The sequence below is a fragment of the Symphalangus syndactylus genome, chromosome 16 (genome assembly GCF_028878055.3).
Source record: "Symphalangus syndactylus isolate Jambi chromosome 16, NHGRI_mSymSyn1-v2.1_pri, whole genome shotgun sequence".
In the NCBI taxonomy this organism is placed as follows: Eukaryota; Metazoa; Chordata; class Mammalia; order Primates; family Hylobatidae; genus Symphalangus; species Symphalangus syndactylus.
In genome coordinates, this window is record NC_072438.2 from 12,438,140 (window position 1) to 12,464,546 (window position 26,407).

The following is a 26,407-nucleotide window of genomic DNA, read 5'->3' on the forward strand; positions in this document are numbered from 1 at the left end:
AGACAGAGTTTCGCTTTTGTTGCCCAGGCTGGAGTGCAATGGTGCGATCTCGCCTCACTGCAACCTCTGCCTCCCAGGTTCAAGCAATTCTCCTGCCTCAGCCTCCCGAGTAGCTGGGATTATGGGCATGCACCACCACGCCCGGCTAATTTTTGTATTTTTAGTAGAGACAGGGTTTCTCCATGTTGAGGCTGGTCTTGAACTCCTGACCTCAGGTGATCCACCTGCCTCGGCCTCCCAAAGTGCTGGGATTACAGGAGTGAGCCACTGTGCCCAGCCCGAGCTTTCATTTTTGGAATCAATGTGTGACTGAAACACTGAAGACTTACTGACTTAATTATGGTTTCAGAACAGAATGAAAATATCTTCGGTTCTGATGAATATAAAAGGAAAACTAACCAAGTTAATTTGGCAAGTAGATGGTAGAGATGGAGGTGGGGAATGGAAGGGGCACTAAAATCTTCACCTAGCATTGTTGGGGTTATATGATTACATCGTGTGAAGTTGACAGACCAAAATATAGAGGCTTCAGAGGTATCCAAATAGAACTAAACATGTAACTCAGATTGTTAGGAGGTAGTATAAATGAGCTAAATCTCATCTTTATTACGGTAGAGTTAATGGGTAATGTCTAAAGTTGTCTGAAGTCTATAAATCATGACAAATTATGATGTGATTATATTCAACAGTCTTTCAGTTGCGGGGATAAAACCCCAATTTAAACTGGAGTAAGAGAAAGAATGTGTTGGTTTGAGCTCCTAGAAAGTGCAGGCAAGGGTAGTTGGTAGGACTGCATCTAGTGTTGTCATTCTCTGGTCTGCATTGTATATTTATGCGTCTCAGCTCTGCTTTCTTCTTTTCATTTATATAATTTTTAAATTTTGTTTTAAAGATAGGGTCTCACTTTGTCGCCTAGGCTGAATTGCAGTGGCGTGAAGTGCAGTGCGAGGCTGACTCTAGCCTCGAACTCCTGGGCTCTAGAGTTCTTCCTGCCTCAGCCTTCTAAGTAGCTGAGACAATAGGCATGCACCACCATGCCTGGATAGGTTTTAAAATTTTTTTGTAGAAATGGAAGTCTAACTGTGTTGCCCAGGCGGATCTTTAACTCTTAGCTTCAGGCGATCCTCCTGCCTCTGCCTCCCAAAATGCTGAGGTTATAGGTGTCAGCCACCGTGTCCAGTCTCATCTCTGCTTCCTGTGTTAGTTTTGTTCTCTGGTGGGCTCTTTTCACATGACAGAAGATGACCTCTAGCAGGCTGTGTTCTCAGCCCCTCAAGTAGGCATGTGATTGGCCTTGCATGAGTCATATGGGTGACCATAAACCCCTGAATGCTGTGGTCCACCTGGGCCAAATGGGAGACTGGACAGCATTCCATTGCTGAGGAGGTGGGGCTGGTCTCTGGGAGTAAGGGAGAGGAGCACATGCAGTAACTGGTGGTCTGCTGCAAGGGATAGCAGCGCAGCAGTTAGAATTTTGGAGGTAACTACCAGAACTGAAAACAGAAATGATAACAAGTAATTGCCTTAAAAAGGGATGGGGCAGGGTGCTTTTGTGATCGAAGCTCCTTTCTCTTACTGGATTTTTGTACACATTTTGCATACATACCTTAGAGTAAAAGATAGCATTTTCATCCTTGGTCCATTTGAGGATACTCTTGCGTGGCCCGCCTCCGTGCTAGCAGGCTGTGGGTATGCCAGGTTCAGTTGAGCATCCTGGCTCTTGTCTGCATGGAACTTACTTACAGTCAGTGCGTCGGTATCACAAGTCTTGATATTTCCTGTGAAGGAGAACAATAGTGCAGTGACAGACGACATGGGTGGGCAGGCAGAGGCAGGATTTCTGAGGGAGAGAGGTAGCTAGCTTTTTGCAGAGAAGTGTTCCGGCACCTGAGAGAGCAGCTGAGAGTACAGGCAGGCAGGAGGCAGGTGGGGCCTGGCCGCACGGCACCACAGAGTCCTGGAGAAAGGGACCTTTTCATGGCCACTGCATTCAGCGGCTGTCACCCTCTGCACAGGCCATGGCTGAAATTTGATTTTGATAATGGACTCTAGTTTTTGAGCCTTACTTGCTATTATTGAAAGAATTTTCTTGTTTGTTTTTAAAGATCTTCGGATTATGCTTCACTGACCACTGTAATGAGTTTAAAGTTGAGAAAATATGGCTTGCTAATGAATGATAGGTCAATTTTAGTATGTTGGTCATTTTAATATTTTGCCACCAGTTGGTTTGGATTTGATGCCAGGAGGAGACAGCCTCATTTCTAAGGACTAGTCTTGCCTTTGTGGGATAAGGGTGGTGTGTTCTGTGTCCTACATGTCTCAGCGATCTCTGTGCAGCTCAAATGTGGTCACTGTCTTATTGCACTGATTTCCTCTCCTTACATCTCAAAATTGAGGCAAAATATTTTTACTGTTGAGGTGTTGTCCAATAGGACTTCCAGCAGAGACAGGATGTCTGCACTGTCTAATTTAGTTGCTTTTAGCCACGTGTGGTGTTCCATACCTGAAATGTGGCTGATCTGATTGGATAGCTTAATTTATAATTTTATTTAATTTTAATTAACTTAAATTTAAACAGCTCTGTGTGGATAGTGGCTCCTGTATGAGACAGTGCAGGTCTGTTGAGAAGCAGCTTTACTGGAGGGAGTGGAGGGCTTGGAGAGGGCACGTGGGTTTCCTGCTGGTATCTTTTGACCTTATTTAATTGGCCCAACATTTGCGAGTAAGTTGTGTGTGTGTATATATAAATGTGTATTTCTGTCTTCTTGTTTCCTTTGACTGCATTTATTTGAAAGACACTAGGTGGCAGAATTACTATATTTGATTGGTTTCAAGATAAGAGTTGAAATAATTCATCTTGTGTTTTTATATAAGTAAGTGTGTTTAGCATGTAAAATTGGTAATGTGTATTCACGTACTGCTTAAACAAAGGCTATGAATTCCACCCATACACTGAAAATGAAGACCTTTAAATTTCTCCATTTTGGGTGTGGTTACTTCTTAAATAATACCTGGTTCAGGAACTAGTCAGAATGGCACCCTTGACTTTTCATTGCCTGCTTTTCCTCTTGTTGGGGGAGGAGAGTATTCATCCCAAAGTTGTTTGCCTATTTCAGATTCCATCTAGGATAAGCAGAATAGCCAAGAAAGATAGCAGTCCTCCTGTTTACAACATTTGGGGTGACCAGCATCCCTCTCTTTTGGTCCAAGATAGACTGGTTTAGAAACAGATGGTGGCACCAGAGGCCCAGGAGGTGGAAGCATCAGCTTTGTTTGTTGTCCATGTGGCTGAATTAGAGCTGTCTGGCCTTGTAGCCTCAACACGGTCTTCCAGCTTTGCTCACCGTGATTTTCAAGGACACATCTTGTGCCCTTCCCTGCCTGCCATCCAGACTATACCCAGTCAGGGTGGCAGGAGCTGCTGCCCCTTCCTCCCTGAGTCCTGGTCGTGGGTGGTGGAGATGTGCCATGACCCTCACGGAGGCATGCTCACCCCTTCCTCTGTGGCAGAGGGGATGGCTGCACAACAGCTCTTCCCTGTCCTTTCCAAAGCATCTGTGGTTCCACTTTATGGGGCAAAGCAGGAATACTGGAAGAGAGAGAAAGTGGTCCTTTCTGTAGTAATAAAGTTGACACTGATTCAAGTTCATGCTTGGGGAAAGGACAGGGCTACTAACAATTATAATGCTGGGAGCAATGGAATTTTCTCATGGGTATGTGGTAGGTTTAATTTTAATTATCGCAGTTAATTCTTAGAACATCTCTGTGAAGTATTTCCCCCTTTGTGCTTAAGTTCTAAAAGATCCTGTGCCAAAACCAAGAATGAAAACCCAAGCATTCTTTCTTGCCCATCCATCTTTCTCTCATCAGGTCACTTCTTGGGTCAATAGTGGTGAGTGTAGCTGCTGGCACTTGCAGAATACCCGCCATGGGCCCCAGTCAACTGTGTGGCGTGGAGAAGAGATGGTTTTCTCCGTGTCATAGCTGAACAAGCCCAGCCCAGAGAGGTTTCTGCCCTAGGAGCTCTCGATGGTGGGATTGGGGTCCCACATCCTGCCTGTTTTGAAAACAACATTTTTTATTTCCAATTCCTGCTTCCATTGTTCCTTTTAATATTTCTTTGTTTAGCTCACAAAAACAGGGCTTGCGGAGCTGCTGTGTGCAGCTGTAGCTGTTTCTCTGGGTGCAGCCTGCATCCGCCTTCCTGCCCGCCTCCTTTCCTGCACTGCCATCGTGGTCTCTGGGCACTTGGTCCCTTTCTCTTCCCCCGAGTCCGTTTGGCTCCCCTGTGCCACCCTTGTGATCCACAGGCTCTGCCTTCTTTCTGTCTCAGACTGCTGCTCATCACTACCCGGGACCCTAGGAAGGGAGGTTTCACCGAGAAGCATCTTCTCATCTCAGCCACATTCTCAATGCCACTGTTGTCTTTGTTAGGTAATGGTAGCTACTGTAACAAATGAACCAACATTTCCATGGCTTCACACCAGAGAAGGTTGTTTCTTGGTTTTATGACAGTGTATTGAGGGTGTTCCTGGTTCATGGATGGTTTTCCTCCATGTGGGAATTCGGGGACCCAGGCTTCTTTCCTTCTTTTGGTTCTCTTCTCCGGGCCTTCACATCCTCTGTGTCTGGTTGGGGACAAGGAGAGGGAAGGTAAAGAAGAAGGCTTTGTGGCCTTGGACAAGTGACATGCATGCCTTTGCTGGTGTTCTCTGGTGGTGACAGGTCACAGCCCCACCCTGTACAAGGGGACTGAGAGACGTCGTCCTGCTGCTTGCCAGCAGCACTGTGGTCTCTGATGTGTTTTCTGTGAGGATAAAAACAGGCGATTCCAGGATGAGGAAAGTCAGGGAATCCCTTGGAAGGAGGGGACCAGGCGGGTGTCACCATGGGATTAGTGGTGGCTTCAGAATGAGCCGCCGAGAGTGCCTTTAAAGCTTTTGCTATTCCAATATGCCCACACCATGCTCAGCAGGTGTCTGCCTTGCTCTCTGCAGAGAGAGTGATGAATCTTTCTCATGAGCCTCTGTCCAGTTCTTCCTCCCTCCACCTGGAAGGGACCCTGGGTTCCTCGTAACATCCCAGGGGAACAGGGGACCTTCTGTCCTGTCCCCAAGTTCAGCCTCATCCTCCTGCCGGCTTCCTGGCCCTTCTTATGTCTGCTTCCTCACGCCACATCCTTCTGGATTCTCTGGAATTTTGCCTTTGATGCTTATTTTAAAATATCCATTGCAGGCCAGGTGTGGTGGCTCACACCTGTAATCCTGTGCACTTTGGGAAGCCACGGCGGGCAGATTGCTTGAGCCCAGGAGTTTGAGATTAGCCTGAGCAACATGTTGAAATCCTGTTTCTATAGAAAATACAAAAATTAGCTGGGCATGGTGGTGCCCACCTATACTCCTAGCTACTCAGGAGCCTCAGACAGGAGGATTGATTGAGCCCCAGAGGCCAAAGCTACAGTGGGCTGTGATCATGCCACCGTACTCCAGTCTGGGCAACAGAGTGAGACCCTGTCTAAAAAAAAAAAAATCCATTGCATACTTCACTGTAGCGAAACATGTATGTCTTATCTTTCCTTTCCTGCCTGTAGCTGCTCTTTTGCACTTATAGCCGCACTAAGCCAGCCTTAAATTAAAAACAAACCAGCACTTCCTGTGCTCTCCTGCTTCCTTCATGAGGGGTCCCTCTGTCTGTGTCCACTCCATTCTCATTGCCCCTTCTGGTTTGTTTCCCTCTTGTTTCTCAAGCCATGGCAGCCTGCCTCTTGCCCTCTTTACTAAAAAGGCCTTTGCAGAGGCTGCCTGTGTTCTTTCTTTCCAGGTCCCTCTCATCCTGGGCCCTCCAGCTTGGTTCTGTGGAGCTGCCCTCTTGTCACTCAGTAGCTTGCAGGGTCTTCTCTGTCCAGCCACTTAATTGATTGTGTTCCTCGAGTTGCTGTCCATGGTCTCTCGTTACTGTTTTCTCTGTGTCTCTGCCTCTCTCCTCGGCCTTGGTAGGTCCATCCCCTTTGTGACCTTGGCTGTTGCTCTCATGGACAACTTTCTCTTGCTGGTCCTTGTAGTCTTGGCATCCAGCTTCTCGACACGGGACTTTTCCTGCCGGTACCTCAGACTTGCGCTTAAAATTGAACTAGCACCACTGTCACTCTCCAGGGCCTCTTCTTGTTAATTAGATCATTAGGGATGTTCAGAATCCCAGCATCATTGTCCGTTCCTCCTCCCGCTACCCCAGGAACCCTAACCTTACCTCTTCCTCTCCATCTACTGGGAGGTGGCCCTCAGAGTCCGTCTCATCTTCCACCTGAACTTCCCTAATAGGCTCCAGCAGCCGCCGCCCCAGGGGCTGAGTACTTCCTCCGTGCCTTGTGCAGTGCTGAGCCCTTTACCTGGGTTCTCCTCTTTGCTCCTTATTGCAGCCCTGTGAACAGATACTGCTCTTAATTCCATGTTACACCGGAGGAAGCTGAGGCTCCAGGTAAGGTGCATCCAAGGTCACCCAGGTAGTAAATAGAGCCACGATCTGAACCAGGCAGTCTGATTCAGAGCCTGTGTTCACACTCAGCCACCTAGAACACAGCTCGGATTGTGGGTTTCTATTACCTGTTCAAACCTCCCACATGCCAGGTCTGTCCCTGCATGTGCTCTGTGGCCTGGCTGCATCTTCCTTGAAGGCAGTGCATGCCTCTTCACTCAAGGGGACCATGCAGGAACAGAGGGCCCCACAGAAGGATGAGGCCAGTGCAGAATGGGCTGGAGGGGACAATGCTGACCAGGAAGCAAGTGTAGAGAAATCCCAGGAAACCTGGAGGAGCCAGAGACAAGGCATTAGAACTCTTCATGACCTTGTCTGTATTCTCTGAGTGTGCTGCTTTTGTTAGCTTGCTTCCTTGGTCTCAGGTTGTAGTTTAAGGCATTGTGGAGCCCTAAAAAGCCTATACTCTGTTTTTGCCTGTTTTAGGACCCTCTCACTATGGGGATGTGTTGAATTTTTTTTTTTTTTTTGAGATGTAGTCTCTCTCCCTTGCCCAGGCTAGAGTGCAGTGGCACGATCTTGGCCCACTGCAGCCCCTGCCTCCTGGGTTCAAGCGATTCTTGTGCCTCAGCCTCCCAAGTACCTGGGATTATAGGCACTCGCCACCACACCCAGCCAATTTTTGTATTTTTAGTGGAGACAGGGTTTTACTATGTTGGCCAGGCTGGTCTTCAACTCCTGACCTCAAGTGATCCACCCACCTTGGCCTCCTAAAGTGCTGGGATTATAGGCATGAGCTACCACACCCGGCCTGAAATTTAAATCAGAAATAAAATTTTGACCCCAACAGTGATGCCAGGCAGCCCAGATCTGGGGGAGAGGGCGACTTCGGCCAGCTGGGCCTTTCTCTGTTTCCCAAGTCTTGCTGCCTCTCCCTCCTGTGCTTTGCAGCCTGTGCATGTCTCTGTGCCTTTGACCTTGTTTATCCAAAGGAGAGGATAGAATGAAGTCATGATTCCTGGAGCCCTGAGAAGGACGCTGTGGAGAAACTTGCGGGTAGAATCTAACTGAGTGTGTCGCTGAGGTGCCAGCATTGTGTGTGGGGAGGCTGACCGCTTGGCCTGCCTAGGCCCAGGATGCTTCATGGCTGGGCACAGAGGCCACTTGGCTGTCAGGTGTCAGGAGCCTGCAGAGAGCACACAGAGCCTGGACTGCAGGGGGGTCCTGCTTTCTCACCTGGCCTCTTACAGCATTTCTGTCCCTCCGTTTTTAGCAAGCCCAGGACTTGTTCAGTTTGGCAGGTGCCAAGTGCTGTTCCTGCCTGTGTAGCTGTGCCTCAGTCCTGTGGGGGCCCTGCTGCGGCCCGAGTGCAGTGATTCGAGGCACCAAGTGTTCCCTGACTCCTTCTCCAGGAGCTGTGTTCAGACTTTCGCAGCTCTTGGCTTGGAGCTCCTGGAGGGCTTGGCATTGCCAACCAGTGCAGAGGTCAACAGTGAGAGAGGAGGAATGCTAGCTTTCTTGACCAATCCATTAAATAAGTGGGATATTGGCCAGGCACGGTGGCTCACGCCTTAATCCCAGCACTTTGGGAGGCTGAGGTGGTGGATCACGAGGTCAGGAGTTCAAGACCAGCCTGGCCAACATGGTGAAACCCCCTCTATACTAAAAATACAAAAATTAGCTGGGCATGGTGGCAGGCGCCTGTAATCCTAGCTACTTGGAAGGCTGAGGCAGGAGAATAGCTTGAAACCGGAAGGCAGAGGTTGCAGTGAGCCGAGATTGCGCCACTGCACTCCAACCTGGGCAACAAGAGTGAAACTCCGTCTCAAAAAAAGAAAAAGGGGTATCTGTTTTTGCTTAGAAAAATCAGAATTTTCTAAATGCCAGGTGCTTTGAATATGTAAATATGGGAAATGACTCAGCCTGTTTCATTTTTATGTAAAATCTTCACGTAGCCATGTGGCACTGGACTGAGATGAAAGCAAAGACATTTCTCCTTCCTAACTTTGTTTCTAGGAATGTTCCGGAGAATCACAGCAGCTGCCACTAGACTGTTCCGCAGTGATGGCTGTGGCGGCAGTTTCTACACCCTGGACAGCTTGAACTTGCGGGCTCGTTCCATGATCACCACCCACCCGGCCCTGGTGCTGCTCTGGTGTCAAATCCTGCTGCTTGTCAACCACACCGACTACCGCTGGTGGGCAGAAGTGCAACAGACCCCGAAGTAGGTTCATAATGCCCCACAGCCCAGGGTGCCCGCCCATCACCCTGTCCTGAGACTCCCAGTAACCTGAGGTTTGGCCACCGTTAAAGCATTTTCATTTTCCATTTTTTGTGAGGGCTTGTAAAATTTCTGCTGCATATTAATATTCCTTTCATGGACAGCATATTATAGGGACAAACATGCAGTCCAGCTAAAGGCATTCAAAATAGCAGTTGCTTTCTAAATGTGATTTTCTTTGGCAAGTTCTTTGACACCATTCCATCTTGTGGGATATGCATGTCATGCTGTGTGGCTCCTACTGAGTTCTAGTCCTTAAATTGGTTCCATAGCCAGTCATGTTGCAATGTCTTCATTATAAATTAAGTGTGGTTGTGGTTATTATTAGATAATGAAGTAACAATTTAGCAAATTTCAAAACCTCTTGGAAATGTTATTTTACCATTCAAAAAGACTTACTAAGGTTCTCATTATGGGTGGCCCTCTTTTTGCAAAAGGTTTTCAGGCTTAAGCTCCATTTCTAGGTGTTCCAACACTCCATTATTTGTATATGTATGGAAATAAAAGCTGTGACCCCACCCCCCGCCCCCCACCCAGCTGAATCCTCACCACAGTGTTTCTGGAAGGCTCAAGATCCCACGCTGGGGAAAAGAAGTTCCAGAGAGAAAAGAGGGCAGGTGCTGTCGTGCCTCTCTGCTCAGTATGGATACCGGGCCATGTGCGGCCAGGGCTCCCAGAAGGGCCAGTTCATGGCACTCAGCTGGAAAGTCCACTGTTGGGAGGCATTCTTAACCATCCACTCTGTGCTGTATGTAGTGGGGTCTGGTCATTCTGTTGGAGGAGACAGACCAGTGACAACATTTGAAATGCTTGGAGGATGTCTTAGGCCTGTTATGATGACTGAGCACTGTGGGAGCAGGAGACAGAAGTTCTGTGCTGCTTTAACGTGCATAGAAATCAGCTGCGGATTCAGCAGATCACTCTTTTTCTGACAGATAGGCCTGCTTACTCTGATGGTATATCAGAAAGCTCTGAATCTGGGAATTGTGTCCCCTGAATTGGAGTAACAGAAACGCTTAGATGATCAGTGTTTAAAATAAATAAACCGAAGGTAAATTTAGTTTGGAATTCAGCAAGTGTCTTCATTCAGCCCTCTGAGGGCAAACTACAGCTTTCTGTAAATGTAGGTAAATTCTGTGACTGTTTCGTGACCCCCTCTGACCCAGTTTTCCTTTATAACCTTATGTATTGTTCCTTCTATTATCCTGAAATAACATTAATAGATTAGGCTGGGTGTGGTGGCTCATGCCTATAATCCCAGCACCTTGGGAGGCCAAGGCGAGCAGATCACCTGAGGCCAGGACTTCGAGACCAGCCTGGCCAACATGGTGAAACTCTGTCTCTACTGAAAATAACAAAGATTAGCCGAGCATGGTGACAGCTGCCTGTAGTCCCTGCTACTCAGAAGGCTGAGGCAGGAGAATCGCTTGAACCCAGGAGGAGAAGGTTGCAGTGAGCTGAGATCGCGCTACTGCACTCTAGCCTGGGTGACAGAGTGAGACTCCATCTCAAAAAAAAAAAAAAAAAATTAATGGATCAATGGATTTTTAACCTAATAGTTAAATTTCAAAAAATATCGTTCTTTAATGGTAATGTAAAGGTAAAATTAAGAGAATATGTAACAAGCATGTGAGTGTCTAAGGTGTCCCTGTGGTGGAAGGAAAAAATAAATTCCCATAAGTGTCCAAGATGCCCATAGAGAGCAGAGCTGTTCGGTTTAAACCCCTGCTCTTAGGACTGTGTTTTTCCAGCTGTGGGTGGTGGGAGATGAGTATCTTTTTGTTTCCATGAGAGGAGAAAAATGAATTACTAGAAGCATGAAACACAAAACACAGCTGCTCTTTTTTTATCCATAGACTCAGCAGCTATAAAATTGCTGTATCCAGTTGCAGAAGTTCCTGCTGCTTACTCTTGACCCTCCCTCGGTTTGTGTGCATCTCCTCTCAGGCTGGCTCCCAGACGGGAGCTGGCTCCAGGCGACACTGGGTGCTCTTGCTCCAGGAGGTCCTTATGTGGGCCCTGCCCTGGCCTGGCCCCTCTCTTGTGGACTCTGTCACTGTGGGTTTATGATTCACTCTCAATCTGTCTTACCTCTTGGTGAACTGTTAGAGTCCTGCCTATACTTCGGCACTTGTGGGTGTGTTGTGGTACACATGATGTGTTGGTCACTTCCCAGCTCATCTTGTTCTGAGTCACCCTGGATTTGGGACATTCATTCGCCACCAGCACCGGGCGGTGTATGGCCTGAGATTTGGGGGGCTTGTGCTGCTACAAATTGGGGCTGAATTTGAGTTGACATTGGACCTTCTTTATGTCTACTGCTCATATTTGAATTGCAAATGCTGCCTCTTCTCTTTCAGAGGCTCATTACCCTATAGCTGTATTATTGCAAAGTACACAATTACAGCTTGAGTGTAAGTCACACTGGGCAGGACGGCCCACTGAGAAAGGGCGTGTTTCCTGTTTGTTAGTTTTCACATTGACACATAATTTACAATATAGTAAAATGCACTTTTCTATCAACTGTAGTCAGTAACAGCCCCCCTGCCCCAACCACATCAAGATATAGAGGAGTGCTGTCACTTCAAACAGTTCCCTCTTCTTCTGCCACGTCCTGCCCCTCCCCAGGTCTAACCACCAATCCGTGCTCTGTCCCTCTGTTCAGCCCATTGCAGAAGGCCATAGAAATAGAGTCTATAGGCTAGGTGTGGTGGCTCATGCCTGTAATCCCAGTGCTTTGAGAGGCTGAAGTGGGAGGATGACTTGAGGCTGGGAGTTCAAGACTAGCCTGGGCTGCCTAGCAAGACCCCATCTCTAGGAAAAAAAAATTTAAAAATTACAAGCACGTCCCTGTAGTTCAGCTGCTTGGGAGGCTGAAGCGGGAGGATCGCTTGAGCTCAGGAGTTAGAGGTTACAGTGAGCTATGATCGTGCCACTGTGCTCCAGCCTAGGTGACACAGCAAGATGTTGTCTCTGGGGAAGAAAATTAAGAAAGAAACGGAACCACACAGTGTGCAGCCTTTTGAGTCTGGCCCCTTTCGGTGAGCAGTGTCTAAAGTTCTGTCATGTGTTGCACACGCGTCAGTGGCTCGCTCCTTGCGACTGCTGAGCGTTGTATGGCTAGGCTGCAGTTTGCTTTCACTTCACCAGTTGGGAGACAGAGAAAAGGCATTTTTTTAAAAAGTTTAAATCTGTAGAATTTTGGTTTTTACCAGTTCTCTTCTAAATCCTGAGGGATTACAGGAAAAGTTGTTGTATTTCAGAATATTCTTAGCTTGATGTGACCTCTGTCCCCATTAAGGCCCTTTGCCGCAATGGGAAGGATGTCGCTCGGTCAGACCCTGAAGGTCAGAGGGGCAGTTTGGGAGTGTGTCAACATTTTAACTGTGTGGACTAGAGCCAAGAGTCTCAAGGTTTATAATTCCCATGTATTCAAAAAGAAAAAAACAATAAAGTGAGAAGTCAATGTAAAGTGAAATAACCTGTGTTAGTGGGGAAGAAGTGTTTTTAAACAGGATTTCCATAACGTATACCCTGAACATGTTTAGAGTGGTGATGTTTCATTGGGAAACGAACAGTAAAACATGAAAGCAGGGAGGTTTTCATTCTGGCAGTTGGCAACTTTCATGGCAGATGGAGAATTTCAAAAGCAATTGCTCAATTATCAAACATAGCCAGTGTGAGTTCTGAAATAAAGGTGCTGATTGAATGTGCAGCTTTATGGTGGATTTTGCTATTCAGGCAAGCATTTTAATTTTCTGCCTGTTAAATTTTGTTTTCTTTAGTTTTTCATATGTGGTTTATTGTAGCTTAGGAATAGATAACTGAGAGTATATATTACACATACAACATTCTGATATAGCAATATTTAAAACAACTTGTCTGTTTTAGAACTAGAATTAAACATAATCATCTTCAGTATTTTGCAAATAAGCTCACTGCCATCTAGAAACATTGTCAATGCATCTGTTGCTCCTTTTAGAAGACACAGTCTGTCCAGCACAAAGTTACTTAGTCCCCAGATGTCTGGAGAAGAGGAGGATTCTGACTTGGCAGCCAAACTTGGAATGTGCAATAGAGAAATAGTACGAAGAGGGGCTCTCATTCTCTTCTGTGATTATGTCGTAAGTTTGAAATGCCTGTAAACGGGGTCGAGGGAGGTGGGGACCAGGAGAACATCCTGTGTAGATGACACTTGCATGGACCCTCTGGAACCCAGACCGCCCAGTGTCCTGCCAGCTCCATCAAAACTAAATCTGGAATGAATGTTTACTTTTGCTCTGACATATAATTGGCGACCAGGCCTGGCCTTCCAGTCACTGGATTCTAAGTTGGACTGTGAGAGTTTATGCAGCTGACTCATTTATCAAATGCCCAGCTATTGGCTCACGCCTACATGATGCTGGGTATATTTGTTAATTTGAGGGAAGCAATGGAATAATAATAGCTAATGACTTAAAAAACAAAGTAAGTGCATTAACTGTAGTGGGATTCTGATTTTAAATTTTTAAAAAAATTAATACCAGGAGCAGTGGCTTGTGCCTAAATTCCAGCAACTCGAGAGGCTGAGGTAGGAAGATCACTTGAGCCCAGGAGTTTGAGACAAGCCTGTGCTATGGTGTGAGACACCCATCTCTAAAAAAAATAAAAAATAAAAAATTATCCAAGTGTGGTGGCTTGTGCCTGTAATCACAGCTCTTTGAGAAGCTGAGGCCGGAGGATGGCTTGAGCCTGGGAGTTCGAGACCAGCTTGGCAATATAGAGAAACCCTGCCTCTACCAAAAAAATAAAGAGAGAAAGAAAGAAAAGAAAAATTAGCCTGGCGTGGTGGTGCATGCCTGTGGTCTCAGCCACCTGAGAGACTGAGAAGGGAGGATTGCTCGAGCCCAGAAATTTGAGGCTGTGGTGAGCTGTGACTGTGTCACTGCACTCCAGCCTGGGTGACAAGGCGAGACCCCTGCTCTAAAAAAATGTTTTTTAAGTTAATTTGTAGAAAAAGTGTTAGATGTTCATTGTCACATTTTATGATGGATTCCTGTTTAAATGCCATTCTCTTTAAAAAAAAAAAAAAAAAATCACTTGTGGGAGTTTTTAACCATAAAACTAGCATCACATATTTACCATGGAGAATTTACAAAAAAAAAACAAATAAATGGAGGAAAATAAAACCTCCTGTAATACTACTCAGAGATAACTTGCTGTTAGATTTTGGTCTAGATTTAATACTTTTTCTATATTTATATTAAAAATATTTAAAACATATGCATTTCTTTGTTACAAACATGGTATCTTATAGATACTACTGTCACATAGCAGAACAGTGTTAAATATTCTGAATCAGAAAAGGAAGCCGACTCTCCAACTGAAAGAAGTGTTATCCTAGAGACTTTTTCTGGTGATGGCAATTTATTAATAGTCACTTTTTGCTTTACATTCTCTATTGAAGTAATTTTTCTGTTTTGTTCTACTTTTAAGGATAATATAATTGTATAACGCTGTTTTTCACAGAAATGTAAGAAAAAAGGATATTAATTTTATAAGTTAATCAAGTTTGATCATCCCAAATCCAAAAATCTGAAATCCAAAATGCTCCAAATTCTGAAGCTTTTTGAGTGCTGACATTATGTTCAAAGGAAATGTTCATATTTTCAGATTTTGAACATTTCAGGAAATGTTCAAATGTTCAGATTTTCGGATTTAGGGAGCTCAACAAATAAGTATAATGCACATATTCCAAAACCTGAAAAAAATCCTAAATTCAGAATACTTCTGATCCCAAACATTTCAGATAAGGGTTATTCAACCTGTACTGTCAGATGATCCCAAATGAAAAATATGAATCGTTAACCAAATGTCAAGGAATTGATCACATTTTACAGTTTCTGCCTAGGATTATGAATCAAGATGAAAAGGCTCTGCATGTTTAAAAATACATATTTTTTATTTTCTTATAAATCTTAAATATCTACACTTAAGATTTATTTGATACGTGGGATCCATCCATATTTTGGATTCAACAATTCTCTCAAAACTGTGGCAGTGATAGGGGATTCTTTTTTTCCCACTGAACTATCACAAAATTGGAAAAAGAGTAATTGGAGAGGCCCACTGGCTTGGCCAGCCCGAAGCCCGGGAGAGGGCAGGCAGTGCTGTGGATGGGAGCATCCCAGCGCAGTGCTGCCCCTGCTACCCGTGGATCTCACTGAGGCCTGCCTTTGTCCTTTGACCCTTGGCCATTTGTTAGTGTCTCTGAGAGCTGGACTGCTGTACCCTACTTCCCCAGGGGGCCTAACTTCACACAGCCTCTGCTGCAGTGCGTGGTTGGAGGTGACGGCCTTGGTAAATCGCGTTTCCTACCTCCTCAATTATTTGTGCTCATACACTGTATATTTTTAGTGAGGTTTATATTTGGGATGTGTTTTCTCCTTCTTACCCTTTCTGGCCTTTCTATGGCATTAATACCTGGTCTCTTTTTGTGTACTTGAAAATGAATCTCTCATCATATTTTTCCTTAGTGTCAGAACCTCCATGACTCCGAGCACTTAACATGGCTCATTGTAAATCACATTCAAGATCTGATCAGCCTTTCCCACGAGCCTCCAGTACAGGACTTCATCAGTGCCGTTCATCGGAACTCTGCTGCCAGCGGCCTATTCATCCAGGCAATTCAGTCTCGTTGTGAAAACCTTTCAACTGTACGTCTTCATCCTGCCGAGTATTGCCAGTTGCAGTTTTCTCTGCCTTAAAAATGGAGTATTGACATTTTTAACTTTAATTTCTGATTTGCACAGTAGTCATCTTTTGTTCTTTTCCTTCTCGCTGTTAGCCAACCACGCTGAAGAAAACTCTTCAGTGCTTGGAGGGGATCCATCTCAGCCAGTCGGGAGCTGTGCTCACGCTGTATGTGGACAGGCTTCTGTGCACTCCTTTCCGTGTGCTGGCTCGCATGGTCGACATCCTTGCTTGTCGCCGGGTAGAAATGCTTCTGGCTGCAAATTTACAGGTATTGGGAAGAGAAACGCTGATACTGATTTATATTGAAAATTTAGCAGGCCAAGCAAAACAGGTGGCTGGCTTTTTCCTCCATAAGTGTGGTCTGGACATGGTCACCGATAGAAACATGGAAACATCTGCAAACTTGCCATTCCTTATGTGTCTGATCTGACTATTTCTTGTATTTTTTTTCTAGTCTGCCCTTACTAGGATGAGCTATACACATCAGTTTATCCTTTTTAAATGAGCATAAGGTTATTTTGGGTTGTTAGGTGTTACAAACACACTAATGTGTTTTTGTCTATTAGAGCAGCATGGCCCAGTTGCCAATGGAAGAACTCAACAGAATCCAGGAATACCTTCAGAGCAGCGGGCTCGCTCAGAGGTAATGCTGGAAACACAGGTCGTCCTTGTGTTAGGATAACCCAGGATATAAAGGATATAGATTTGTACAGGAATAAATTCACAGGACAAGAAATTGATGTGCCTTATGGGTGGGTTTACTGCAGAAGTGCCATAATAGAACCTTCCTGCTTTTTAAAACAACCAGATCTCACTTTATAAAGAGTAAAGGACGACCAGCAGGATCACGTCTATGACGTGAGTGGAGGCAGTTTGCACTCCTGTTGGCTGTTTGAGCGGTAGTATTTAGAATGCCTGTATTCACTGTCCTGTGATGAGTGGGAAAATAGGTTATCAGCTTTATCTCAGCAAAATCAAAGCATGTCATCTAATTGCTAAACAAGAGTTGGCAAATCTGAAAGACATTACTCAATCCTTGGCATGCAGGACTTACATCTGCATCCTGTTGCCATTTTATCTCTTCAAAGCATTTAATCACTTAGTTGTGTTTGCAAAGTCTTTGAGAAGCCTTTATCAGAAATCTTTACATCTCCTATGTGAGTGTATTTCCATGACTGCAAAATAAGTTAAACTTTTACCTTTTTTCTTTCCTTGCGGGGCGGGGTGGGGGGCAGGGATTGCGTGTGTGAGAGGGAGAGAGAGACAGCAGAGAAGGAGAATATAATTATCATGCTGTGTACTTTCAGCTGAAACTGCAAAAAAGAAAAAACACACAAAAATTATTATGCTTTTCAGTCTTTAGAGTACCTTGTCTATTATGCTTTTCAGTCTTTAGAGTACCTTGTTGATGGTGTTTTTAAATGGGATTGGGCACAATTAGGTGGACAGCTTGGGATGATTTTTCAGTCTGTAGGGCCAAGCTGTTTTGTAATTTGCATTATGAAGTTGTCACTCTCATAGCAAATGGTGGGAGATAAACTATTATTACTTTTTGACCGTAGACTTAGTCTTCAGTCCAGATGATGGAGATTAAAAGATTATAAATATCTTGTGCCAGATTAGGTGATTTTATTTTGAAATGACCATAAATTCCTATCAGTTGTCTTACTGGGATATTTGATAGTGGAGTTTGTGCATTTGAGTCTTAGATGATCTGTTTTACGTTTATTAAGAAAGCCTTTATTAGCTTTTATACCATATATTGCCTGTTGCAATGTTTGAGTGTAAATGAAATTTCTGGATAATATTAATGGAGTACAAACTGTGATACTTAAAAGTAAACTAGGGCCTGCATTTGTATCATGACCTGTTTGAGTATTGATGAGAAAATAGCTGTGAAGGAAAAGTTTTAAACAAGTTGTATTTTCCTTTAAGAAGCCACTAATGGTGCATCCTTAGAGTGTATATTTCTAGAATCCTAGTGTGCAGAGTTTAGACTAAGACTAAAAAAAAAAAAAAACAAATTGTACTGTAATTTCATTTTTATTTGTATTTTAGACACCAAAGGCTCTATTCCCTGCTGGACAGGTTTCGTCTCTCCACCATGCAAGACTCACTTAGTCCCTCTCCTCCAGTCTCTTCCCACCCGCTGGATGGGGATGGGCACGTGTCACTGGAAACAGTGAGTCCGGACAAAGTAAGTGTCCAGCGTGTCTGCATGGGAGGCACAGAGCGCTGAGTGCCTCTGTCACCTGTGGCAGATACAGAGAGTGCAGCGGAGGTGCAGTGGACCCAAGGAGTTCTGGTGCTCGGCTCGGCTCAGTGAAGCTGTGGTTAGAGACGTGGGGGGCCATCAAGGTCTGAGGGAGCCAAGCAGTGCTGATGTGGGACCCTTTTGGTAGGAGTGTGGGGTGAGTAGTTAGTGGGTGAATCAAGGGACAGTCGGCCGTGGCCTGCAGGCTCCTGACTGCACAGGCCTTCAAGCACATGTCGATGCCTTTAGCCTACCTCCTCATACCTTCTGGCCACCTGTGAGTTGTACTGCCACTGCCAGCCATTCTGGTATGTTGTCAGCACCTCCACTGCTCATACCTCATGGTTAAGGACCACTTGGAGCCTTGGTAGAGCCTTGGTACTCTACTTTCCTGGACAGAGTTCAGCTTATGAATATGAATTTAGATTTCAAAAACCAGCAGCCCAAGTATAAGAAAGCGAAGGTTCAGTCCTGCCTTCTTAGGCTCTATTTGCTAAGCGCCTGCCATGCCCTGCCCTGCCCTGGTTGCTGGGGAGAGATGAGCAAAGCAGACAACCTAGGAGAGGATGGCAAAGGGGCCGCTAACCCTTAGTGGTTTAGCTATATTTGGAAGGACTATTGGAAGTTCACCAGGTAAAGGGGGAGGCCGTGAGGGTGCCCAGACAGGTAACAGAAGTCCAAAGGGGAAGACCTGTGGTGTGGTGAGCCGTATAGCCACAGCATGCCGGCCGGCAGCCCTCTTGGTTAGCCTAGTGCGGTGTTCCCAAGCACTGGCCTAGGCCTGTAGCTCCAGGGATGTGAAGTCCCCTTGAACGCCGCCCATCATGTTCCCCTTATCCATTTTTTTCTTCCCAGGACTGGTACATTCATCTTGTCAAATCCCAGTGTTGGACCAGGTCAGATTCTGCACTGCTGGAAGGTGCAGAGCTGGTGAATCGGATTCCTGCTGAAGATATGAGTGCCTTCATGATGAACTCGGTATGGGGGGAGCAGCGGAGGCAAGGAATCCTCAGCTTTTCTTGTGACTTCCAAGTGGGATTTGTCTCATCATCCTGTGACCCACTTGTTGACAACACATGTTGGGGACTCCACTCTGGACAGGGATGGGATGTCAGAGAGACTCCACTCTGAATGGGGCCAGGAAGTGGGGAGGACTCCATTTCAGATGGGGTCGGGACATGGGGGGGTATGCTGATCGAGACAGAAAAGCACATTGTTGCAGCCACATTAGAATCCAAGGAGGCAAGTCGATTTCACTCAACCTTTCATGCATTGAAAGAGAATGGAGGTGGGCTTATATTACAGGCAGTTTTACTTGGTTGTTCTCGTGGCAGTGAGGAACGGTATTGGATTGGTGTCTGTCTTAATTCAGGATCTTTGAGAAGATGGAGAGCACTCCCTCAGGGATTAGGAGAGACTCAAGATGGAAATGAAGATTTTATTACTTACAGGTCCTGGCGGGTACATGGCATGCCTAGAGGCCCCCCACATACAGAGGTTGGGGGCATATGAGGGAATGAAGTGTAGCCCTGGGCACTTTTATTGGCATCTAGGATGGGGAACATGAGTGGCAGGGGAGCAGGGTAGAAACTGGATGGCAGTTGGAAGCAGGCAGCTGTGAAATTTGAAGCAAGTTGATGGGAGCCCTCTCTCATGAGGAGGTATTGTTTTGAAATCCAGCTGGCCCCAAGGCTGGGTGTATGGTTTGGGATGAGAACTATCTGGCCTCCACTGGAGGAACAAACACAGGATGTTATCATCTAAGCTCCATGGCCAAGACAGAATGGAAGTCAAGGTTGCATATTTGCCATAGACTTCAATACAGTGTCGTAATGTGTGACGTCAATAACTTGTTTCTAGTGTCCTGGAAGTTGATCTTTAGTTGTAAAAGAGACCTTGGATGCAGCAAGATTTCCTCTACTCACACTTCTGTTAGATGTAGTGAGGTTCTTCACCCCCTAACCCCAGATGTCAGAGGGCACCCTGCACAGAGCTAGGAGGCCATGCAAAGCCTTGGTGTCCCTGTCTTTCACCCGTGGGCAGGTCCTGTGAGCAGTGGGAGGGCCACCTCTTGGGTGTGGTGTAGTCATGGCCCGAGCAGGGCTTCCTCTCAGACCTACTAGGACGGGAGAAACCTCCTGGTGCTTTAGCCCTGCGTTGCGTTGATATGCAGCAAATGGGAGGGAAGTGGGCACCTGGGAGGACAAATGCATGTAGAGGCTGGGGGTGGCGGCAGGTGTTCATGAAAAGAGACCTTGCGGGGAGGGCAACACAACAGTGTGTTCTGACGGACTGAAGAGCTCAACTGAAAACAACAGGAGAATTAGCCCAAAATCCATTTGCTAAAATTGTTTATCTTTTCTTTTTTTTTGAGATGAAGTCTCGCTCTTGTCCCCCAGGCTGGAGTGCAATGGCGCGATCTCGGCTCACTGCAACCTCCGCCTCCTAGGTTCAAACGATTCTCCTGCCTCAGCCTCCCGAGTAGCTGGTATTACAGGCATGCACCACCACGCCCAGCTAATTTTTGTATTTTTAGGAGAGACAGGATTTCACCATGTTGGCCAGGCTAGTCTCAAACTCCTGACCTCAGGTGATCTGCCCACCTCGGCCCCCCAAAGTGCTGGGATTACAGGCCTGAGCCACCACGCTCGGCCTAAAATTGTTTAAGATTCATGCAGTGAAAGCTAACTTACTGAGTGATAAATTTGCTTAGTGATTCGTTTATTAGGTTTTTCAAATTTGCTAATTGGGCTTTGAACAGCTGTAAAAGTTCTGACTGTAAAAGAAAGCTTCAACTTTTGGCATTCATGATGCTTTTCTGAATATTAAACTAAGATAGATAGATTGGCCCCCAGTCTTTAAATGGCTAAACAAAAAGGTTGCTAAAACATAATCCAAATTGACATAAGAAATACCATTTTTCCAACCAAAATTTTGGCATTCATATGGCTACTTTTATGTATTTCAGCTGCGTTTGAACATCTTTTTCAAACTTTAGGGATGGTTGGTGTATCACTGAGGTCTTGGATGACACTTTAGCTTTGATTTTGTTTTTATGAATTAAAATTGTCATACCAAAATTTTTATTTCAAGCAAATCCAAGAGCATAAAAAATTCAAATATTACTTAAAGTACCAAGAGAGAACAGAAATATATTTTACTAAGCATATGTTGAATGAAATTGTTCAAATATTTATATCAGGCATAGAGTAGAATTTTCTTAATATTTTTGATGGTATGCCAATTTGTATTTTCTCAGAAACATTTGCCTTACTCTTTTTCTGTTGTGTTTTTCTTACCTGATTGAAAGCTCATAATCTGTTGTTATTGTTTGTTAACCTTTAATGCTCTGATTTCAGGAGTTCAACCTAAGCCTGCTAGCTCCATGCTTAAGCCTAGGGATGAGTGAAATTTCTGGTGGCCAGAAGAGTCCCCTTTTTGAAGCAGCCCGTGAGGTGACTCTGGCCCGCATGAGCGACACCGTGCAGCAGCTGCCTGCTGTCCATCATGTCTTCCAGCCCGACCTGCCTGCAGAGCCGGCGGCCTACTGGAGCAAGTTGAATGATCTATTTGGTAATTAAAATTAAAATTTATCTTATTTTTAAAAAGCATTCCAGGGCCAGTATAGTACTTTGCACCAAGTAAATATACAATAAAGACAGTGGATCTAATACATTGAAAGCGTTTACAGAGGTAGCTAAAGAGCAGCACTGGTGTCCTCAGCTCAGAATTTCTTCCTGTGTGTTTGCCATTTTGCCATTCATTGACATGGTCATGGACATAGGGCTCTAAGCCCTTGAGGAAGGCTGGGCCAGACCTCAGGGGAGATGCAGCCCCAAACCACATGCAGTTGTGTGGATGGATGTGTAGATGTGCCATTGAGGAACAATGTCTTGAGCTTTCATCAGATTCTCTGAGAACTGCTTGACTGCCTTTCGAAGGTGATGCATCTGTGCTCACGTTTGCACCCACCCACGAGGGCCTTCTGTTTCAGGGGATACTGCACTGTATCAGTCCCTGCCCACTCTAGCCCGGGCCCTGGCACAGTACCTGGTGGTGGTCTCCAAACTGCCCAGTCATTTGCACCTTCCTCCTGAGAAAGAGAAGGACATCGTGAAATTCGTGGTGGCAACCCTTGAGGTAAGAGGCAGCTCGGGAGCTCAGTGTTGCTGTGGGGAGGGGGCATAGAGCTGACACTGAAGAGGGTAAAGCAGTTTTATTTGAAAAGCAAGAGCTCTGACCAGTCCAGTCACTCTTCCATCTCAGCCTGGCAGTGAGTCTTGTCACCGTCAAGTTATTGTAGCCATCCTTCACCCTCGCCTCGCCACTCCTCACGGTGACCTGTGAGGTCAGCCAGGTCCCCTTCTCATCTGCACCTACAATGTTATGTGGATTCTAATTTTAGAGACTTGAAAAATAATCATCTGGAAGTACTTTATGTCTTAAGTTGGCCTGGACATGTCAGCCAAGGAATACTTGGTTTGTGTTAGTGCTTGTAATTAGCCCGCAAAGTGTGTACACGTTCTGGATGCATTAAAGTCGGGCCTGTATCCTTAAAGGGCCATCGCTGTGCTGCCTGCCCTCAGCAAGGACACACTTTGCAGACCCACAGAGGCTCCGCCTCCACCTCACACCAAAGAAAGGGAGGAGTCCAAAGGGCATCAGTGCCATTACTCACAACATGATAAATACACCCTTATTCTGAAGCACGTGGAGTCACATGGTTTGTGATCCCTGTCCTTTAGGTTTCAGCTTAGTGAGGAAGTGGGAAAGCCAGCGTGTGATCACAACGCAGGGTGATCGCTGCTAATTATATTACGTGCCTGCTGTGTGCGGGATGAAATACTTTATATGCATCATCTTATTTGACTCTCACAACTCCCTGTGAGATAGGCTCTGTTACTCCCATTTGACAGCAAGGCTTAGAGAATTTCAGTGACTTGCCCAGGTCCACTGAGCTAGGAAGTAGCCATTCTGGCATTTGAACCCAAGGCCTGCTATCCCTAGAACCCACGCTTTCAATTTAAAAGCCTCTGAGGCTATGACAGAGGCAAGCCCTGGTGCTGTGGGAGCCCCAAGGAAGAGCCTCTGGCCTGGTGGCCACGTAGCCCAGGAGAGATTTCTACAGGAGCCCACAGCGCTGAAAGGAGAGAGAGGCAGCAGAGTAAGGGGGCATTCTGGCAGAGAGGGGACTGGCACTTTGGGGAATAGGTGGGTCAGGACTGAATGTAATGGAGCCATGTCAGAGCTGTCCTTTTGGAAGGGTAAGGGCATCTGGACCCGCTGCCCCTCAATGCTTTGGACGGTTCCGCCACAACTGTGATTCACATGGCCTCCCCAAACGAAGGTACATGAGTGGGCATTCTGTGACTCAGTACTTCCCTTTAGGCTCTGTCCTGGCATTTGATCCGTGAGCAGATCCCGCTGAGTCTGGATCTCCAGGCAGGGCTGGACTGCTGCTGTCTGGCCCTGCAGCTGCCTGGCCTCTGGAGCGTGGTCTCCTCCACAGAGTTTGTGACCCACGCCTGCTCCCTCATCCACTGTGTGCACTTCATCCTAGAGGCCGGTGAGTTCCCGTCCAAGAACAGTGGGTTCCTATCATAGTTCCTGTCTGGTTCACCATGTTTTTATTTTGTGCTGCCTGTTTGCCAGGTACTAAGCTAGGAATTGGGGATGGAGAGGTAGATAAAATATGCATTAGGAAGGGCTGGGCCCCATCTCTTACTCTCCAATATATTGGAGTCCACACTGGAATTTAACTGGAATTTGCTTTTTTAGTCATTTTATTTAGATTTTGAAGTTTCAGCTTTCATCAAAAATACTTCTAAACTTTATGTCTGTGTGATCTTTGGTCTTAGCTGACTGTTTTATGCATTTAGTCTTATATGATCATAAGATTAATAAGATTACATTCAGAAGGTTGTTTGTTTTCTGTTAGAGTTAAAATGTTTGTTTCTATACTGCATTGTAATATTAACGTACTGTAAAATAAAAGTGGCTTATTCTTTTCAAGGAACATTAACCACAATTTTTTTAAAATTGGACGTCATAGTTTACGTTAGAGGGCGTTTTGAAGCTTTGTATTTTTAAATTAAATGTTATAGAGTGATGTTTTGATGTTTCATAATTGTTTTCATCTGTGCATTTGTAGCCAACTTGAAAACAAAGATCCAGGGATTAGTACTTAAAAGCCAGACTTCTTGGAGGTTATAGTGATGATTTTGGTAGTAATGAATCTTGAGCCATCTCATAATAACCTCAGGGTGAGAGATGGCCAACAGGAGACAGTCGAGGGACTTAGAAATCTGAAGTACAAATCTGCAGACATATACCACTAACCAAGAGATTGCTACCTCAGTCTAGTATTGTCTGCTTGTCTAAAATTGGTTCTAAGAAACCTAGGCTAGTCTGTCTGTCCCTTTGAACTTTTGTGAGGCTGCACAAATGTAAAATTTTGAATAAAAAGCACTGATGGAAGTGTGTGGAAATTCTTCTGTTTGTTCTGTTGTAATTTTAGTTGCAGTGCAGCCTGGAGAGCAGCTTCTTAGTCCAGAAAGAAGGACGAATACCCCAAAAGCCATCAGAGAGGAGGAGGAGGTAGATCCAAACACACAGAGTAAGTCTCAGGACCCATTTTTTCTTACATGTAGTTCCTCCAGGACTTAAAAATCATTCACAGAGACGTGCACCGCGGTGAGTGTGCACTCTTGGAAGCACGCCGTAACTCGGCTGTGTCCTGCTGCTCCTCCCTCGCTGTCAGGGAGGCTGTAGTCCATTGCTTTGCCAGCTCTTTTGTTTCCGAGTGAACACCTTATCTGTACACATGCAGCTGTCTCTGACCCTACAGACCAGCTGGGATGCCACTGGGGGAGCGCTCCCTTCCCCCCAACACTTTCCACACTCTGCAGTTATTCTGAGATCCTTGAGGGCAGGGAACAGGTTTGTCTTCTTTGTGTTCTCAGAAATTAATGCTCGGCCTCTGGTCAGCAAGCAACAACCTTTTGTTGAGTGATAATGAATGAATAAATGTTTCCCACATGAGTATTCAGTAACCTCAGTGTCAGGTTCAGCCATCTGTTTTGGTGGATATTTAAAAGAAAATCCCGCTTTTCCTACAGAAAAAAAAAAAATCCAAATCCCAGTGACTTAAGCCAGTTATAGACTTAGACACATACTACGGCTTTTCATGCACTTTCCTCCCAATTCTAGAGTAGGTATTTTACTAGGAAATTGGTGGCAGTGCCTGTTGGGAGGAAAATTTTTTGGCCAAGTGTCTTTTGTTCTTGCCAGGGCCCCTAGGCTGCTGGGGCCGCTTCAGCTTCTTTAGCCCAGTGTCTGGTGGGGAATGCCCCCTGTAGCGTGTCCCACAGACGTGGGGGTGCCTCACCTGGGGCCTGTCCGCACATTTTACACAGCACCCTTACTTGGAGCATCAGGCATCTTTTCCATGCTCTGTGGCTCAGGAAACACGCCTTTTCAATCGTGAGTGCACCAGTGCTTTGGGGCTTTTTCTCCCAGCCTTTGTGCAATCCTAGTTATGGATGGAGTTTTCCTGTCTTTAGTCTTCTGCATAGTACTTTTCTCTTCTGGTTCCCGGTTCAAGGTTTTGTAATTAGAGAATGACCCAGAAGCAATGGCATTTTAATGCACAGCCAAGGACTTCTCTGAATTTTTATCTCAAACGTCTGTGGGTCCTTCAGGCTTCAGTTTGTGATTTCATGACTTCTGTTGCTACCTAAGGAATATGAAAACACCCACCTCCCTACCCTGTGTCTTCCAGCCGAGTGGCACCTCAGGCTGTGGATCCTGTGCTTCTGTGGTGAGGATAAGAATATCGCCAACTGTGTGGATTGAGATCAATCATTTAATCTATCCATGTAAAGCACCTGGAACGGATGACAGTCTTGTTATGAATACTCAACAAATGCTATCATGATTTTTAGTTAGATTTCCATTGCTTTAAAACAGTTGAGACATCTCAGGGGTTTGAGTTAGAGCAGCGGGCCCTGAAGTGGGTTCTGTTTGGGTGAAGATGACTGTGCTTATTCCCTATGGCCCTCTTTAGGCCAGAGTGGGAAGCTTGCTTTGTTTTTTTAATCACCTCGATAGGACGTTACTTCTTAAAGGTCATCCAATAAATATTAATAAAGCTAACTCGTTAGCATGAGAAGTCATTCTCTATCCTAGGAAGTTGCCCAAACTGTAGAATCTCGTGGCCTGTGGGTAATAGCCACTTACTACACATTCATTGACTCAACAAATCATATTTTAGTAGGTATGATATTCTAGACTCAAGACACCATGCTGTGGATCTTCCCAAGGGTGTGAAGTGTTCCTCAGCGTCTGCCTTGGGAGTTTCCATGTCCATCAGAACCATGCCCCAAGCCCCTCAAGTACTCTGATCTAGGAAAGCCAGTGAAGCAAGGATGACAACATGGCCCTTTGATACTAGCTAAGGGACAGACACAGGTCCTGGGAGACCAGAGAAAGACAAGGGGCAGAGGAGGTGTCCTAAAGGAAGTCTGAGGCTGAGGAGCCACAGGATGGCTTCCAGCTGTCACAGGCTGCTGCTGGCCTTATCATAGAGAGTGGGCCAGAGGGCTGGGAACCAAGGCCAGAGCTCAGGTTCAGGGCCATTCCAGCAATCCCAGCAGAAAATGGGGAGA

At 45.7% G+C, this 26,407-nt stretch overlaps 1 protein-coding gene across 1 annotated transcript in view; it reads left to right on the forward strand.

Annotated features, from left to right (window-relative positions):
- The window catches only part of HTT (huntingtin), a 166,804-nt gene that overhangs the window by 114,270 nt on the left and 26,127 nt on the right, over positions 1–26,407 (forward strand). The window contains exons 41-51 of the mRNA XM_055245541.2: positions 8,488–8,695; positions 12,735–12,876; positions 15,268–15,447; positions 15,579–15,755; positions 16,054–16,130; positions 17,546–17,684; positions 18,597–18,719; positions 21,101–21,314; positions 21,736–21,881; positions 23,130–23,307; positions 24,259–24,357. Coding sequence (XP_055101516.1) covers positions 8,488–8,695; positions 12,735–12,876; positions 15,268–15,447; positions 15,579–15,755; positions 16,054–16,130; positions 17,546–17,684; positions 18,597–18,719; positions 21,101–21,314; positions 21,736–21,881; positions 23,130–23,307; positions 24,259–24,357 — 1,683 coding nt within the window. The remainder of the gene's footprint in view (positions 1–8,487; positions 8,696–12,734; positions 12,877–15,267; positions 15,448–15,578; positions 15,756–16,053; positions 16,131–17,545; positions 17,685–18,596; positions 18,720–21,100; positions 21,315–21,735; positions 21,882–23,129; positions 23,308–24,258; positions 24,358–26,407) is intronic.